This window comes from Pristiophorus japonicus, chromosome 5 (assembly GCF_044704955.1).
Source record: "Pristiophorus japonicus isolate sPriJap1 chromosome 5, sPriJap1.hap1, whole genome shotgun sequence".
Lineage (NCBI taxonomy): Eukaryota > Metazoa > Chordata > Chondrichthyes > Pristiophoridae > Pristiophorus > Pristiophorus japonicus.
The window spans coordinates 231,645,018-231,661,775 of NC_091981.1; the positions used below are offsets into that span (position 1 = coordinate 231,645,018).

The following is a 16,758-nucleotide window of genomic DNA, read 5'->3' on the forward strand; positions in this document are numbered from 1 at the left end:
TGCTTCATAGCTTCCTTTTGTCTGCTGCAGCAATTCCAGTAGCCACAAAACCTCCATGAATATAAATGTTAGTGAGCTTATCGTGATCAGCACATTGAAGGGTAATTTCAGGTAGTGTACGTCCTGCATTTCTCTAATTGAAGAAACCTGTTGTTGTTTTCTGAGACTCGGTATGACGAAATGAACTGACTTGCCAGCCTGCAAGTAACACATTTAAAAGGGCTATACTCAGAGGCCTTTTGGGCTCCCAAGGTGGATCCTCCACTATGATAGTTACTTTGGAAGTATCTTGCTATGAGTTCTATTTAGTTTTGAGCTATGGCAAACTAACATTCATAATTTATCACTAAAGTAGCAGGCTGAAAAGTTGAAGCTGTCCCAGCTCGCGAACCTTTACATATGTCAAAGGAAAATGAGGTATCTTTGAAAAAGTTGTAATTCTCTTGATTCCATCAGGATGCTTTGCATAAGGCGATTTTAATTATGTCAAAAATTTATAAAGCATCTTTGAAACTGTTGACACTGAAATTAATGTAACAGTTCAAAGACTAAGCGTTTTTAATGTAGTGGCTGGGTTTTTAAGGTTTTACATCCAATAGACACTGTCACAGTTTCCTTTGTGTCACAGAACCGTAGCTTCCTCATCAAAGCTATCGATTCTAATCTCGTTTCCTTGCCATTACTAAAAAGATAGTACAGAGCCTAACTAACTGTTGGAGCCATTAGGTCAATATGACCATCGAATGACCTCTCCTTGGGTCCAGGCGTATTGGGAAATAGATGACATCGATGAAGCCAAACTATTCCAAACCAAAGCATTCAGTAGGCTGCTCTCTCTTCCTTCATGAAATTTATATTAAAAAAACATAGCTATATAAGCATTCTAACTGATAGCACCAATGCAAATTCTTAAGTTCAATTCCTGGAGTAATTGTGGCCCCACCAACCCGACGATGGGTATATTTTGGGATTACTGCTGAGATGCATCTGTTGCAAAATTCCACCATTCACCCTGGGGCACTTTCCAGATCAAGTAGAGGTTCCTGATTTGGGTCTCAGTAGTGAGCACCTATACCACTAGGGGTACATTTGGGAAGCATCCCCCCCCCCCCCCGCCCCCGCAAAGAGGCTGGGAAGATGTGGACCAAACGTGGTGTGGCTTTGAGGGGAGAGGGGGGGGAGCAGTTAACATTTTTTAAGAATTCGCTTTGTTCTTCTGTGGAGCAGGAATAAATCATAACCTAGACTTCCAAGTGGTCCCCACATCCCAGACTGTGAAGGCTCGAGATGTGAGACCTCCTGACATAAGGAGTCCCCACCTCAACCCCACCACCCATGAGGATGTCCAATGTTTGAGGCAGAAGAAGCTTCCTCCCCAACAAGCCATAGAGGAATCCCCAATGTAAGCTGGAAACCTGGCATAACCAGCTCCCTGCCTAGTTGCAGCCAATCCAGCAAGCTCCTGCTGCAGTTACTGTAAGGATACATTAAAACCACCACGGATTTACAGGGTTTCAATTCAAGTTTTTAAAGTAGCCCTGTAGAGTTAATTTGGAGCAGCATCTACATGGTTGTAAGTAAAGGTATGTTTATGTACCAGGTCAAAGATTAATAGACACATTGCACATGTCCTTATTTTATGACACTGGGAAAATAGAGAAATTCAGGACTTTATTCTTTTGGGTGCTTTGCAAATATACGCCTGCAGACTTCCTGTGAATTAGCAACGATTGATTTTTATGCTAATGAAAACATGGGAATATACAAACTGGAACCATGCAATTCCTGTGAGAAAGATTTTGTGAATGGTAATGAACTAATATTAGCCATTCACGATACTCCTGCACTAATGATCCTTTAGCACTTCTCAAGCATGAGTCACTTAAGTGAACGGACTCCCTCCAATTTGTTAATTCAGCTGCGAAGTAGTCAATTATGTCACAAAATGGTTCAAGTGCAAGTAAAAATAAATGATATTTCACTGACAATGTGCGGCAAGCTCTCATGAGCAGTGTAATAGAGCAGCACAATGACATTTTGTTGGAAAAAAAGGGTTCCAAATATGCAGAAGATATGGGAAAGAAGAAGGGAAAAAAAATGTACTCAGCTATTGCTGGGGGCCCTATTAGGGTGGAATGCAACTTGGACTGCAGAAATACTAGCCCCGATATTAACACGGGGGACAGGAATGGGGCAAAGTGGGAGGCAATAGCATTTATTTTTACTTGCACTTGAACCATTTTGTGACAATAATTGACTACTTCGCAACTGGATTAGCAAATTGGAGGGAATCCGTTCACTTAAGTGACTCATGCTTGAGAAGTGCTAAAGGATCATTAGTGCAGGAGTATTGTAAATGGCTAATATTAGTTCATTACCATTCATAAAATCTTTCTCACAGGAATCTCACAGTTCTACTTTGTATATTCCCATGTTTTAATTAGCTTAAAAATCAACCGCAGCAATGATATATTCACAGGAAGCCTGTAGGCGTATATTTGCAATGCACCCAAAAGAATAAAGTTCTGAATTTCTCTATTTTCCCAGTGTCATAAAATAAGGACATGTGCATTTAAAAAAGGAGGGAGAGAGAAAACAGGGAATTATAGACCGGTCAGCCTGACCTCAGTAGTGGGTAAAATGATGGAATCAATTATTAAGGATATCATAGCAGTGCATTTGGAAAGAGGTGACATAATAGGTCCAAGTCAGCATGGATTTGTGAAAGGGAAATCATGCTTGACAAATCTTCTGGAATTTTTTGAGGATGTTTCCAGTAGAGTGGACAAGGGAGAACCAGTTGATGTGGTATATTTGGACTTTCAGAAGGCTTTCGACAAGGTCCCACACAAGAGATTAATGTGCAAAGTTAAAGCACATGGGATTGGGGGTAGTGTGCTGACATGGATTGAGAACTGGTTGTCAGACAGGAAGCAAAGAGTAGGAGTAAATGGGGACTTTTCAGAATGGCAGGCAGTGACTAGTGGGGTACCGCAAGGTTCTGTGCTGGGGCCCCAGCAGTTTACACTGTACATTAATGATTTGGACGAGGGGATTAAATGTAGTATCTCCAAATTTGCGGATGACACTAAGTTGGGTGGCAGTGTGAGCTGCGAGGAGGATGCTATGAGGCTGCAGAGTGACTTGGATAGGTTAGGTGAGTGGGCAAATGCATGGCAGATGAAGTATAATGTGGATAAATGTGAGGTTATCAACTTTGGTGGTAAAAACAGAGAGACAGACTATTATCTGAATGGTGACAGATTCGGAAAAGGGGAGGTGCAACGAGACCTGGGTGTCATGGTACATCAGTCATTGAAGGTTGGCATTCAGGTACAGCAGGCGGTTAAGAAAGCAAATGGCATGTTGGCCTTCATAGCGAGGGGATTTGAGTACAGGGGCAGGGAGGTGTTGCTACAGTTGTACAGGGCCTTGGTGAGGCCACACCTGGAATATTGTGTACAGTTTTGGTCTCCTAACCTGAGGAAGGACATTCTTGCTATTGAGGGAGTGCAGCGAAGGTTCACGAGACTGATTCCTGGGATGGCGGGACTGACCTATCAAGAAAGACTGGATCAACTGGGCTTGTATTCACTGGAGTTCAGAAGAATGAGAGGGGACCTCATAGAAACGTTTAAAATTCTGATGGGGTTAGACAGGTTAGATGCAGGAAGAATGTTCCCAATGTTGGGGAAGTCCAGAATCAGTGGACACAGTCTAAGGATAAGGGGTAAGCCATTTAGGACCGAGATGAGGAGAAACCTCTTCACCCAGAGAGTGGTGAACCTGTGGAATTCTCTACCACAGAAAGTTGTTGAGGCCAATTCACTAAATATATTCAAAAAGGAGTTAGATGATGTCCTTACTACTAGGGGGATCAAGGGGTATGGCGAGAAAGCAGAAATGGGGTACTGAAGTTGCATGTTCAGCCATGAACTCATTGAATGGCGGTGCAGGCTAGAAGGGCCGAATGGCCTACTCCTGCACCTATTTTCTATGTTTCTATGTTTCTATGTTTCTATGCAATGCGTCTATTAATCTTTGACCTGGTGCATAAACATACCTTTACTTACAACCATGTAGATGCTGCTCCAAATTAACTCTGGGGCTACTTTAAAAACTTGGATTGAAGCCCTGTAAATCCATGGTGATTTTTATGTACGCACAACACGTGAGCAATTTCAAGGGGGATGTCTTATCATAATTTTACCTCCGGGTTTCACGCCTCCAATGCGCGTGAGCAGACGTGACGTGGACCTGCATAAAGCAATTTCACCTCGACTATTTAAAGGACCAGTTGACAGATGCAATGGAGGAGGAGGTTTGAAGGTTGGAAGGTTGTCACTTTGGATTTGAGGGACAAATGTAAGAGTCATGGATGGAAAGAGAGCAACAGTTGTGTCCATGTTTAATGAGTTGCCCCTGGATGTTCTGCTGTGTGCTATCCTACCAATGGGAAAAAGAAACCTCTGACCATCACAAAGAAGGTATGGCTGGAGGCGGTCCAAGAAGTGAACAGCAAGAGGGTGATTATGAGGACCTAGATCCAGTAGAGGAAGCATTTTAATGACCTAACCAGGTTTGGAAAGGTGTGCATAGTTGCTGATTCACCTATAACCTGTAGTGCATCCTTCTCACTCTGTCTTGTCAAATGTATTTCATTCACATCACTCCTCACACCCATATCACTTTCAACACCACCCATCGTTCCATTTCAATGCACATCTTCACCTCCCCCTTCCTCCATCCACCACGGGGAGCCGCTCCAATCCTCAGGTAATGTGATACCACCTCTATCAGCTCCCCTGATTCTCAGCACACGTTCTCAAATGACCCCATCAGCACGTTCCTCAAATGCATGCCAGTCTGACTCGTGACGCATCTGCTGGATTGTTACCCTCACCGAAGGCACGACATCCATCGGATGCACATGCTAGCAGGAGAAGAGAACACAGAATTCCAGGGAAAGGCCATGAAGCTGAGGCGAACCATCACAGATCATGGAGCTGAACCCAGCCAAAGAAGCAGCATTGGAAACAAGTGGCATTAGAGATGGTGAGATTGGTTGTGCGTTGCAGCAGGGTGACAGCATTAATCTCTCAGACCATAAGGTAAAGTTGCCTTGATTGTCTTCAACACTTAATGAAATATGATCACCTTAATCATGTGCATTTCAACATTTATACTGTCCCATATCTAAATCATATCCTTTCTCTCTCCTTTCATGTGCCCGTTCATGTGCCTATCATCAATCCGATGACACACCTACATTATTCTAACAATGTAAATGATGTGCTTTTTCTGTCAGAAATAATGCTTGTCAATGTACATTTCCCGCGAGTGCTCTTCATGCTTTCATCATGTGAAGAAAATGAGCCCCACAGATGAAGAGGACTCCTCAGAGGAGCTCATTCCTGCGGTGCACCATCACAGGACTCGTGCATTGCAGGCACCAGCGCAGATACGAGCACATTGGTGGGTCCCCTTAGACAGTTAGGTAGGATGTTACCAGGTGAATCGCCATCAAGCAGAGAGTAGTGATGGGGACAGCTGTGGAGAGTCTGCATCGGAGGGCACAGTGCTCAGCTGGACACAGATGCTGAACCCAGAGGGCGATCAATGGAAAGGAAAATGATGGTGGGCCAGCAGCAGCTGTGCGAGGTACTGGGCAATCCTAAAGGCCACACTCTCTGTTATGTAAACCTCACCAAAATGTAAGACTTGCCACTAGAGGGCACACCTGTAGGAGACCTAAGGGGCCACCTGTGCACCCTGGGGCAAGCAGGTATAAAAGGTGATTCACTATGCTGCTTCCCCACTCTGGATCTGAATAAAGAGACTAAGGTCACAACAGTTTGAGCTTGCGATATAGTCCTGTGGATTTATTCTGAACATAACAAATTGGCAACGAGTAACGGATCACGAACTCTCACGCGGCAGTGGCTGCCGTTGGTATTCTTGAGAGAGTTGTTGAGGATGATGATTGGGAAGCCTTCGCTGAGCGCCTCGACCAGTACTTTGTGGCCAACGAATTGGACATGGCTGAAACAGAGATCAAGCACAGGACGATTCTCCTCACCGTATGTGGGTCATCGGTATATGGCCTCCTTAAAAATTTGCTGGCACCAGCCAAACTAACAGACAAATCTTACGCACAGCTGTGTACGCTGGTCAGGGAACATCTCAAGGCAAAGGAGAGCATCCTGTACCGCTTTTATACGCACCATTGCTCCGAGGGCCAGAACCTGGCGAGTTTTGTCGCCGACCTAAGACATCTTGCGGGACAGTGCGACTATGCAGGATCCTTGGGGGAAATGTTGCGGGACTTTTTCATGCTTGGAATTGGCCATGAGGTCATGCTTTGCAAACTGTTGTCTGTCAAATCCCTAGCTCTGAGCAAGACCATCACAATAGCCCAAGCCTTCATATCCACGAGCGATAACACGAAACAGATAGTCGAAGCTCACCGGCAAGCACCGTGCACAAAATAATGTTTTCAGCAGGCAGAACGGCACAGGGCAGGATCCACACGATTGCAGAGGCCAGACCTAGGCCTAGAGTGACTCAGAATCCGCCGTGGGGCGTGAATGCGTATCCATTTGCACCATGTTGGCGCTGCAGGGGTAGCCATAGAGCTCATCAATGTTGATTCAAGCCCTATGTGTGCAAGGGCTGTGGAACAATGGGGCACCTCCAGAGAATGTACAAATGATCTCTGCCTCACCATGTGAGAGGACGATTGATCCAGCAAGGATCATGATGAATGAGCAGGAGAGGCAACTGAGGATGAAGAGGAAGTATATGGGATACACACCTTCACCACCAAAAGCCCTCCTATAATGTTAAAAGTTGAACTTAACGGCACTCCAGTCTCCATGGAACTTGACTCGCCCCCGTGTCTATCAGTTATGAGCCAGAAGGCATTCGAGAGGCTGTGGAGCGACAAAGCACAGCAACCCAAGCTGATCCTGATTCAGGCAAAGCTGCACACCTACACCAAGGAACTGATACCAGTTATTGGTAGTGCGGACATAAGAGTATTCCATGAGGGAGCGGTGCACGATTTACCACTATGGATTGTTTCAGATGATGGGCCAACGCTGCTTGGTAGAAGGTAGATGGGAAAGATTCGATGGAAGTGGGAAGACCTCTGCGTACCTTCTCCGGCGAACGATGTCTCCCTTGCTCAAAGGCTGAGCGAACTCCCACCTTCAGCTGAACCAGGCATCGAAGTGCAGATCCATTTGCAGATCCCTGAGGCACAGGCCACTCATCACGACCACGAAGAGGTAAAAATCAACCAAGCAGTGGACAGGCGCCGTACCCACCACCTGATGCCGACGACCTCTTTGCGACGATGGAAGAGGCTCCAGGTCGACTATGTGGAATGGGACTCCGGCCGAAATGATCTGACTGCGTCTTCCTGATGCCAGAGGCAAAATACCTGGGGAGGAAGATCAAGGCAGTCGGCATCACTGACACGTATGAGAGGGCACCCAGACCACGGGACGAGAGAGCATCCAGACCATGGGATGAGAGACCGTCCAGACCATGGGAGGTCGCCACAATGGAACGGAGGAATGCGTCGCCCAGCAAGGAAGATGACTGGGTTTGGGGCAAAGGTAAAGGGGCGGCCGCTGTGAAGGCCAGGACCCACAACGCTCCAATAAATTGTATGCACTATGTAACCCTTGTAAGCAGGTTTTCGTGGCCAATGATGTACCATTATATGGGGTTGGAGGTACCATACAGCAAGCCAAAGTAGCGGGCGAACACCAACCGGTCTTATATGTATCTGACAAAGCATTTGTAACAAGTGATATGTTATCACATAGGGTCGGGTGTGTTGTACAGCAAGCCAAAGTAGTGGGCGAACCCTAACCAGTTGTATATGTATCTAATGAAGTATTCGTAGCAAGTGAGATGTTCCCACACGGGGTCGGGAGTGTTGTGCAGCAAGCAAAAGTAGCAGGCAAGCCCCAAACATGTATCCAATAAGTTAAACAAAGCAGCATCCAGTGTTCACGGGACTATAGAGACGTATCAAAGAGTGTCCCAAAATGTGCTCGAGTCAGACAAGCTGCTCATCCCACAAGCTTGGGAGAGCAGAGGCACCATTATCGATGCGTTGTTTCGAGAAGGCCTAACACTGTCTGTGCACTGTAACATGTCCCGCTATGGGCCAGGCACTGAGAACGGCACTAATGCTCTCAGTTGGCCACTGTTGCCCACCACAGGGGTGGAAACGGTGCAGCCTGCAGACCCACTCGTGGTCGTGGAAATGTTTGAAAGCAAGGGGTCAACCATAACAGCCCCCCAGCTTAGCACCTGGGCCTGCCAGGATCCCACGTTAACACCTGGCAAAGGTGAACTGCTAGACAGCATGTGGCAACCTATCCGTCGCAGAGACAAAAGACCCATCTCAATGTTGCAAAGTAAGGCAGGGTGGCTACACACAGTCGGTGGTCCGGGGCCCCCATACTATGGCCCAGGGTCCATGAGGACCACTAGGCCTCCCGCCACTACCGAAAGTCTCAAGGCCATTGCGGCCATCCGGGGCTTGCTAGACCTCAGGGTCAGCGACAATAGCCCGGAGCAGGCAGCCCAAATCACTAATCCTAGTACCACTAGTGTCACGGTAAACTCCCTACAGACCCAGCTATCCTGGGTGCTACGCAGTCACCAGACGGAATCACTCAGAACCGAGCCTTCCATATGCCATCAGCAGAGAATGCACTATAAATGCACGGTCCCTCCACGTGACATCAGAATAAGTGATGTAGACCATGTTCAGGGCCCCAGTTGGCTGCTAGCACCACATTAGCCAAGGGGGGAATGGAGTGTATATGATGAAAATGGAGTGTTTATTTGTGAAACCACAGATAACCAGGAATCACCGTGAAAGGACCTGGCCCCCAGCGACCCACCAGCACGATCAATCTCGCCATCGACCACAAGGATGAACCCACCATGCCAGGACTTCAACCCAGGCGATCGATCTGGGAACGCAGGGTGCCAGATCACCTCAACTTACAAATAACTTGCACATAAGACTTTGGGGGGGAGTGATGCTATGTATGTATGTAAACCTTATCAAAATGTAAGACTTGCCAATAGGGGGCACACCTGTGGGAGACCTAAGGGTTGCCTGTGCACCCTGGGGAAAGCAGGTATAAAAGGTGATTCACCATGTTGCTTCTCCACTCTGTAGTCTGAATAAAGAGACCAAGGTCACAACAGTTTGAGCTTGCGATACAGTTCTGTGGATTTATTCTGAACATAACACTCTCCACAATGGCAGAGGATAGAGGAGCGAGCTCAAACATCTGTGGAGTGATGTCCCAGGGCCTTTCAAAGATACAATGTTCCATTGAGAGTCTGGCCACCTCGAAGGAACTTGAATCATGGCTCACAAATGGGTCTTTGCAGGCCCGACGGCAGCCTTGCGACCTTTGACCACCGACATGTCTAACAGTTTCTACATGCTGGCAGATAGATCAGACATGGGCTTTCAAGACATCACTGATCTCCTCCATTTTCTTTTCTCTCTTTATTCAATTTTTTGGAGATACTTCTGCTCCCAGCAATATTGTGAAGCATACAGCATACTATAATTTTGCTGAGCTCCACAGCCTGGGCCTCGCTAAGCAAATCATGTCTCTGATAACTAAGACCCCTGGTTCACATACGGGCATAATGGTATCTGTTCTCCACTGTCCTTTAGGGGGCTGTGCAGATATGTCATTACCCGTGGTTGCATTACAAAGCACATATCACCATGGAGATGGGCATTCATCCCTCTTTCATCCTTGAAAAGCTCTGTTACATCTGTTTGCCTGACAGCGTCAGAGTGAAAGCATGAAGTGCACCCCCGGGACCTTGACATGCATTATTTTCTAACAGATAAAGCACATAATTTACATTGATGGAATAATGTAGGTTTGTCACTGGATGGATGATAGGCACATGAACGGTTACATTGATACAGCCAATGATGCTGTGTGGTACACTCATAATAAAGGATAAAACTGAGTACTGTGTACAATGAACAAGTGTGACCTTAGCTCCTTTAATAAGACTCCAGAGTGCAGGTACCTCGTGGGTGACCTGCTTATATACTGTGCTCCCAAGGGATGCTGGGATCCGTTGGGACTCCAACAAGTGGGCCCTCTGGTGGTCAGGTGTCATACAGGTTACAAGGGGTTAAATACATAACATCGTGTACCTTGGTTCAATCCTTGCCACTGGACCAAGACCTAGCTCTGTCAAGCCCGTGTGGTGGCTGGTGTGCAACGGTCACCACACGTTAAAAAAGTCCACACACAGGCATCTTCTATGCTTCAACATATAGTTCGGGACCTGGAATATTCGGTCCTTCATTGAACCACCTGTGAACTCATCCCTTTTTGGCGTGGAAGCAAGTCATCCTCGATACGAGCGACCACCTATGATGATGCTGATGATGTACCTTGGTGAAGTCAACAAATTAGAACAGTTGCTGGGGTGGCCGCATGGCGCAATACACAGAAAACTGGTCAGGAGCAAACACAGAAAAATCCTTCTTGCTGTACTATTCCATAACATCTGTGATGACACTTTAAAGATCTCCACTAACTTCCTTCGTAAAATCCACAATGTTATGTAATTGTGCAGAAACTTTTCATTATTGGCCGTTAGGGAGGCTTTAATAAGAACAAAACTTTTTTTTCCAAATTTTTCACTAATATTTTATTAATCCATTTTTGAAAGGGATTGTATCCCTCACAAATGTTTTAAAACAATGTCCAAATGGTCTTTGAACTCTTTCTTTGCAGATTCCACCACTCCTCACTCGTGCCTACATTTTCATGTTCAACAAAGTCCCAAAGTACTTCATGTAATATTATCTGCAGTTAGTTATATGGTCAGGTTTTCAGTTTATCTAAATCCTTATATATATAAAATATTGTGCAATTGTATTGTTTTACAGCTCAAGGCCAAAAGTTATTCATTGAGCCATTGGACAATAATGGGGAATTATAAAGCAGCATCTGTATTGTATACTAGAACCATTGATCAATTTATATGTTACATGAAAATGCACTTACATCATAGAAAAAGCACTTTAAAATGCATGACAGTGGAAAATTTGAACAAACTGGCTTTAAACATTTAACTTACACCTGCAGGGGGACGGAAAAAGGCTGGTACCTTTACGCTGATAGTTCAAATGGAGAATTTGGTCACTCAGCTGACATTCTCACTCCAACAATATCCCTTACTGGTCCACAGTGCAAATTGGTCTTTTGGTACCACATGAGTGGAGTTACCATTGGGTCATTGCAGGTATTACTTTTCTTACTGAAATAAATCAATATTTTTCTTCAATATTGTTTCCAGATTACATCTCAGCTGATGAAGAATTAAATTCCTAAATGCACAGATCTAAATTGTGATTTAATAGTTTCTGGTTTATATTTATTAAAAGAGCAAAAGGGTTGGGATTTATTTGATTAAACTGGAGAAATTCAGCAAAAATCAAATCACTGACTTCCAACAGTGTGTATATTTTGGATACCTTGGGGCCGAAATTTGGCCTCCCAATAAGGCCTGTTACCGCCGGAAAGCGGATTTTTTGTCAAATGTCCACTACTCGTGAAATTCTCCTCGGTGGCTTTTACGGTGGTCCCCACTTCCGTCCCACTGCTGCCAAACCCTCCCAAGTGCATCATGACAGCATGCATCGCCGATCTCCCGCCCCTCAAGCAAAAGTCACGTAAAAAAAAATCTTTTGGCCGGCAAAAGATTTTAGAAACACAGATGTCTCTTGCAGGACATAATGAAGAGACTGGCTGTGATTAAAACTATGGTTTCTGATCATGGTGGGCCACCCTGACCTGTGAGAGAACACTACTGCAGCTTTTTCTGTCGGTGGACTGTGTTTGCAGTGTGTGCAAAATGGCGGTGCAGTCGCCATTAAAGGGGAGGGCGCACTGCCGCGGCCACCTTCTTTTTTTTTTTGTCGGCCGACTGCCAGGTCGACCCGACAATTATGCCCCTGGGTTCGGCCGGGCCACCAACAGGCAGCCTGGCACCCCCTCTTGGGTGCCAGACCGCTGACCCAGCTGAAACCCTCCCTGTGGCCCAGTGGATCAAACTAAAATAATCGCAGAGCTCACAGCGGCTCTCCCCTTTAAGTGAAGGGGAGAGACATGGTGACATGCCAGCGTGATGACGTCATCAGCGCCACACTAACAGCGGCGGACACTCCGCCTGCCCCCACTTCCGCCCCTCTTTTGACCGACTTCCGCTCCGCTCTAAAAAAAAGACAAAGAGTTGAATTTTACACAAGAAGCCACCGGGCCGGTAAAAACATAGGGAAAATGGTAGGTGCAACCCATTTCCAGCGGGGGTGAATTTCTTCCTCCTTAAATGTTCAGTTTTGGAAGAATTACCTATCTGCAGTTTCTCAATATACAGACAGCCTAAATGATGCAAAACAATAAGGAGTTGTTGATTTTGGTTATAAAAAAACCATCAAAATCAGACCATAGTGCCAATGGTTACAATTTTGTTTCCCTTAAGGTCTTCAGTAAATATGGAAATTCAACACAGTTGCTCTGGTCACAAAGTGGTAGCCAAGGTAACCATTGGAGGCGGGGAGAAGTATTTCTTGGCGTTCAGTCTCATTCTCAGGTGATGGATTTATTTTTCTAACCATCGAATTAAATCAATGAGGTACAGTAAAAGAATCATGCCATTCTTCAGAGATTTGCTTGTTAATTGGCCAGAAATGTAATCTTGTTCTGTTTCAGGAAATCCCACAAGAATCCACATTTGTGTAACACATTTGCTTATCAACAATATTGTTCTATTTAACTAAAAGGCCAAAATGCCAGAAAATCATAAATAATTTATTTAACTTTCACTTTGTTTGCCAAATTAGAAACACAGATGTCTCTTGCAGGACATAATGAAGAGACTGGCTGTGATTAAAACTATGGTTTCTAATCATGGTGGGCCACCCTGACCTGTGAGAGAACACTACCGCAGGTCGGGAGTTTAAAGAGCTGGAGCATGCCACTGCAGCTTCCCGCGCAAGTCGTCCCAAGTGTGCGATGACTTTGAGATGGGCAACTGGGTGACATCATCAAGGCCCAGGTCGCCGGTTAGAGCATGGGCTGGAACATTGGCAGGGCCCAGGCACAGTGGAGGAGTGGGAAGATCGTAGCGGAGGTGTGGCAAATGAGGGGATGGGGCCCAGAAGAGCCGAGGGCCCAGGGGCAGCACGTGCCAGCCCACACTGCAATTTGTGTGCGCTCTAGGTCCGGGCAGCAGAGCAGGTCTCCAGTCGTCCTGGTGAACCCTTGCCACTGGATAAAGGCCTAGCTCTGTCAAGCCCATGTAATGGCTGATGCGCAATGGTCACCACACATTAAAATAAATCCACGCACAGGCATCTTCCACCTCTGGATTTCAGGACTGGACTATCGGGTCCTTCATTGAAACATCTATGAACTCATCCCTTTTGGTGTGGAAGCAAGTCATCCTCGTTCGACGGACCGTCTATGATGGGTTTCTAAAATATTCATATGTGCAACTGTTCAAAAAGATTGGCCCAGAAATTCCAGTCGAAGGTTTCCTTCGGACAAACACCTCGGACCCAAAACTTCTCCACGAAAATACCTAGTGGTCCTGCAAGCGCCTTCGATTCCGGTCGGGGGTCTTCCTTTCCCGTGCTTCACAGTGCGTCCACGTCTTGGGGATACGGATGGAGCAGCTGGAGTCACGTGGGACTGGACAACCAATCATGGTACAGTATTCTCATTGATAGTAATGGGAACTCCGTATCTCTGAGTTCCTATTGCTGTCAATGAGAAAAAAACACCTAAAACACCCAAACACAACATAATAAAAAAAAACACATATTTAAAATTAATTGAAACTAAAGTTTTGGAAAGAAAATATATTTGGGGAATTTTTTTTAATGTGTTTTAATAGGATTTAAAATAAACTTACCTTAGTGGACACGGTTTTTACTATAAAAATATGTATTTAAATTTTATTTTTATATGTGTTAAAACTCTTACGCCAGTAAAAGTAAGCTATGCGCTTGCTTTTACCTGACGTAAGAGTTTGAAGGACATTCGCTGGGCAAGAGCCCACTCTCACCCACGCGGATGTCCTTCTCCCGGGGATGAGGAGGATCTGTCAAGAGAAATTGCGTGAAAACCGGCTTTTGTGAGGCCTCGCCGGGTCCATACGCATTCCGTACGGATCCGGCAAGGCCAGGATTTCAGGGCCAATATGTTAGACAATTAAGAAGAATGAATGAATGGGATATCTTAAATTGTATTCAAGTAATCAAATGATTATTAGTTAGAATCATAGCATCGAAGGGGGCCATTCGGCCTATCGAGTCAGCACCAACTCAGTCGAAGAGCAATCTAGTTAGTCCCACTTCCCATATCCCTACAATTTTAAGTATTTATCCAATTACCTTTCGAAGTCTACTAGTAAATCTGTATCCACCACCCTCTCAGACAGTGCATTCCAAATCCTAGCCACTCGTTGCGTAAATTATTTTTCCTTATGTTGCCTCTGGTTCTTTTGCCAATCACCTTAAATCTGTGCCCTCTGGTTATCGACCCTTCAGCCATTGGAAACATTTACTCTTATCTAAACCCTTCATGATTTTGAACACCTCTATCAAATCTCCTCCTAGCCTTCTCTGAACTAAGGGAACAACCCCAGCTTCTTTAGTCTATCCATAAAACTGTAAGCCCTCATCCCTATAGCCATTCTAGTAAATCTCTTCTGCATCCTCTCCAAAGCCTTCATGTCCTTCCTAAAGTGCGGTGCCCAGAATTGGACACAGTACTCCAGTTGGGGCTGAACTAATGTTTTATAAGGTTTGGCATAAATTTGTAGCTTTTATACTCTATGCCTCTATTTAGAAACTTAATGTGCTTTGTTAACAGTCCCAGGTCTCTTGCACCCCCTTTAAAATTGTACCATTTAGCATGTATTGTCTCTTCTCCAGCTTCTTACTAAAATGTATCAACTCACACTTTTTGCATTGAATTTCATCTGCCATGTGTCTGCCCATTCCACCGCCATGTGATCTAACAGATTCTTTCACCTAATCTGGCAGCTGAAAGAAAGCACTGTGCAAAATATAGTTGAGCATTTAAGGGCTAATATAATTATTTTATTAAACTCAAATGAACCTTCCTCGATGATTTGGGGAGTTTATCCCTTGTTCCTCACCTGAAGGTGTTGGCTCCTTCCTGCAGTTATGGATCCCTGGGTGCTGTATGATCTCCAAACACTTGCCCCAGAGATCAGTCCTCATGGCTGTGCCTTGGTAATGCTATTCTACCAAAGGGGCTTCACAGCTGATCACAGTAGTGTCCTCACCAGATGCACATACAAACACTCTCTCAGCAGGGATTCTGGATTGTAATCACGGGGCAGGAAGCATGGATGATTTACTCTTCCATAATCCAGAGGCAGTAAGCCCATTGTAGCACCACTACCACTGTGTTAGTAGAGATCAGCAGTATCCTGTGATTGGCACAGGGACCCTCCTCATCTGTACGACTCAGCTGCTAACTGCTTTAACCTACTGAGCTGCCAGGAATGGACAGATTTATTTTCTTGAAATAGCAGAATAGCAATTTAGAGCTGAATAACTCTTTAAAGTAATCAATGATCAAACATCGCTTCATAGCATTCAGATTGAATCTTAGAGAAAGTTTGACAAACTAAAATACATTAGATGGAAAGGCTGTGAAATATCATTTTGATTTCTAATGGATAATGATTGGTTAGTTAATACATAGTTAATCCACACGGAAGTTTATCAGAATGCAATTATCATCGCCTAATGAAAATACAAATGTTGATAGTTTGGTGGAACCAAGTTAAAATTATGTGCTTGGACACAGACTTGGATAGGCCCAAAATGCCTTCTTTAGCTACTTTTTTATGCACATTTTCTTCACATCCCCTCTCCCAAAGCTGGGGTACAGTCCCAGGGGTGAAAGTGTTCTGTGGTACCTTGATCACCAGGCCATTCTTCTTGCGCAGGCCACGATAATAAAGGCCCCATTCCTCTTGCCACTCTTTTAAAATCCTTATTGTCTACTACCTACCAAGCCCCACACTGAGTTTCTCCTTGGCTTTTTTGCCATCCTCAGCCTCTCCACTGAGCAACTCCTCATCTCAGCTCTTTCCTTCGAATTCACTGCCCTCTTCTTCCTAATCCACTCCTCCCATTTAAAACACATCAATCCATATTCATGACCACTTCCTTGATCCCGCCATCTCTCTATTCTCGTGCTCTCAATGAATGACAAGGCCAGCTTTGACCAGTATCTTTCACCACCTACATCCTCCTACCCCCTTCTAATCCCACTTCCTTCTGTGTCTTTCCCTGGAAAAAAAGCTGCCCTCCATGTAATTTACAACTGCACATTCAACTTCCCAATTGCACAGCCCTTGGCCCTCTGTTTGCCCAATAGTTGATTTACAGAACCGCTCTCTGAGCTCCACTTTCGATGTCTGTGTTCTGGCAAAACCTTCACTTTCTCCCATCACAGTTGTTCTTGCAATACAGCTGTCATCTTCACAACCTCAAGTCGAAGGGGAGCAGACTTGATGGTATCTGACTGAGACATCCATCGCCAGATCTGGCTGAAGCACATGAAGCTTTGCCAGGTCACACTCTCCCCTGCCAAAACCACCCACTTCCCACTTCTCTAGGATCACAGCTAA

At 45.2% G+C, this 16,758-nt stretch overlaps 1 protein-coding gene across 1 annotated transcript in view; it reads left to right on the plus strand.

Moving 5' to 3' along the window:
• LOC139264152 (MAM and LDL-receptor class A domain-containing protein 1-like) overlaps positions 1–16,758 on the plus strand; it is an 886,997-nt gene that overhangs the window by 470,732 nt on the left and 399,507 nt on the right. The window contains exons 21-22 of the mRNA XM_070880238.1: positions 11,169–11,325; positions 12,565–12,675. Of these exons, the coding sequence (XP_070736339.1) occupies positions 11,169–11,325; positions 12,565–12,675 (268 nt within the window). The remainder of the gene's footprint in view (positions 1–11,168; positions 11,326–12,564; positions 12,676–16,758) is intronic.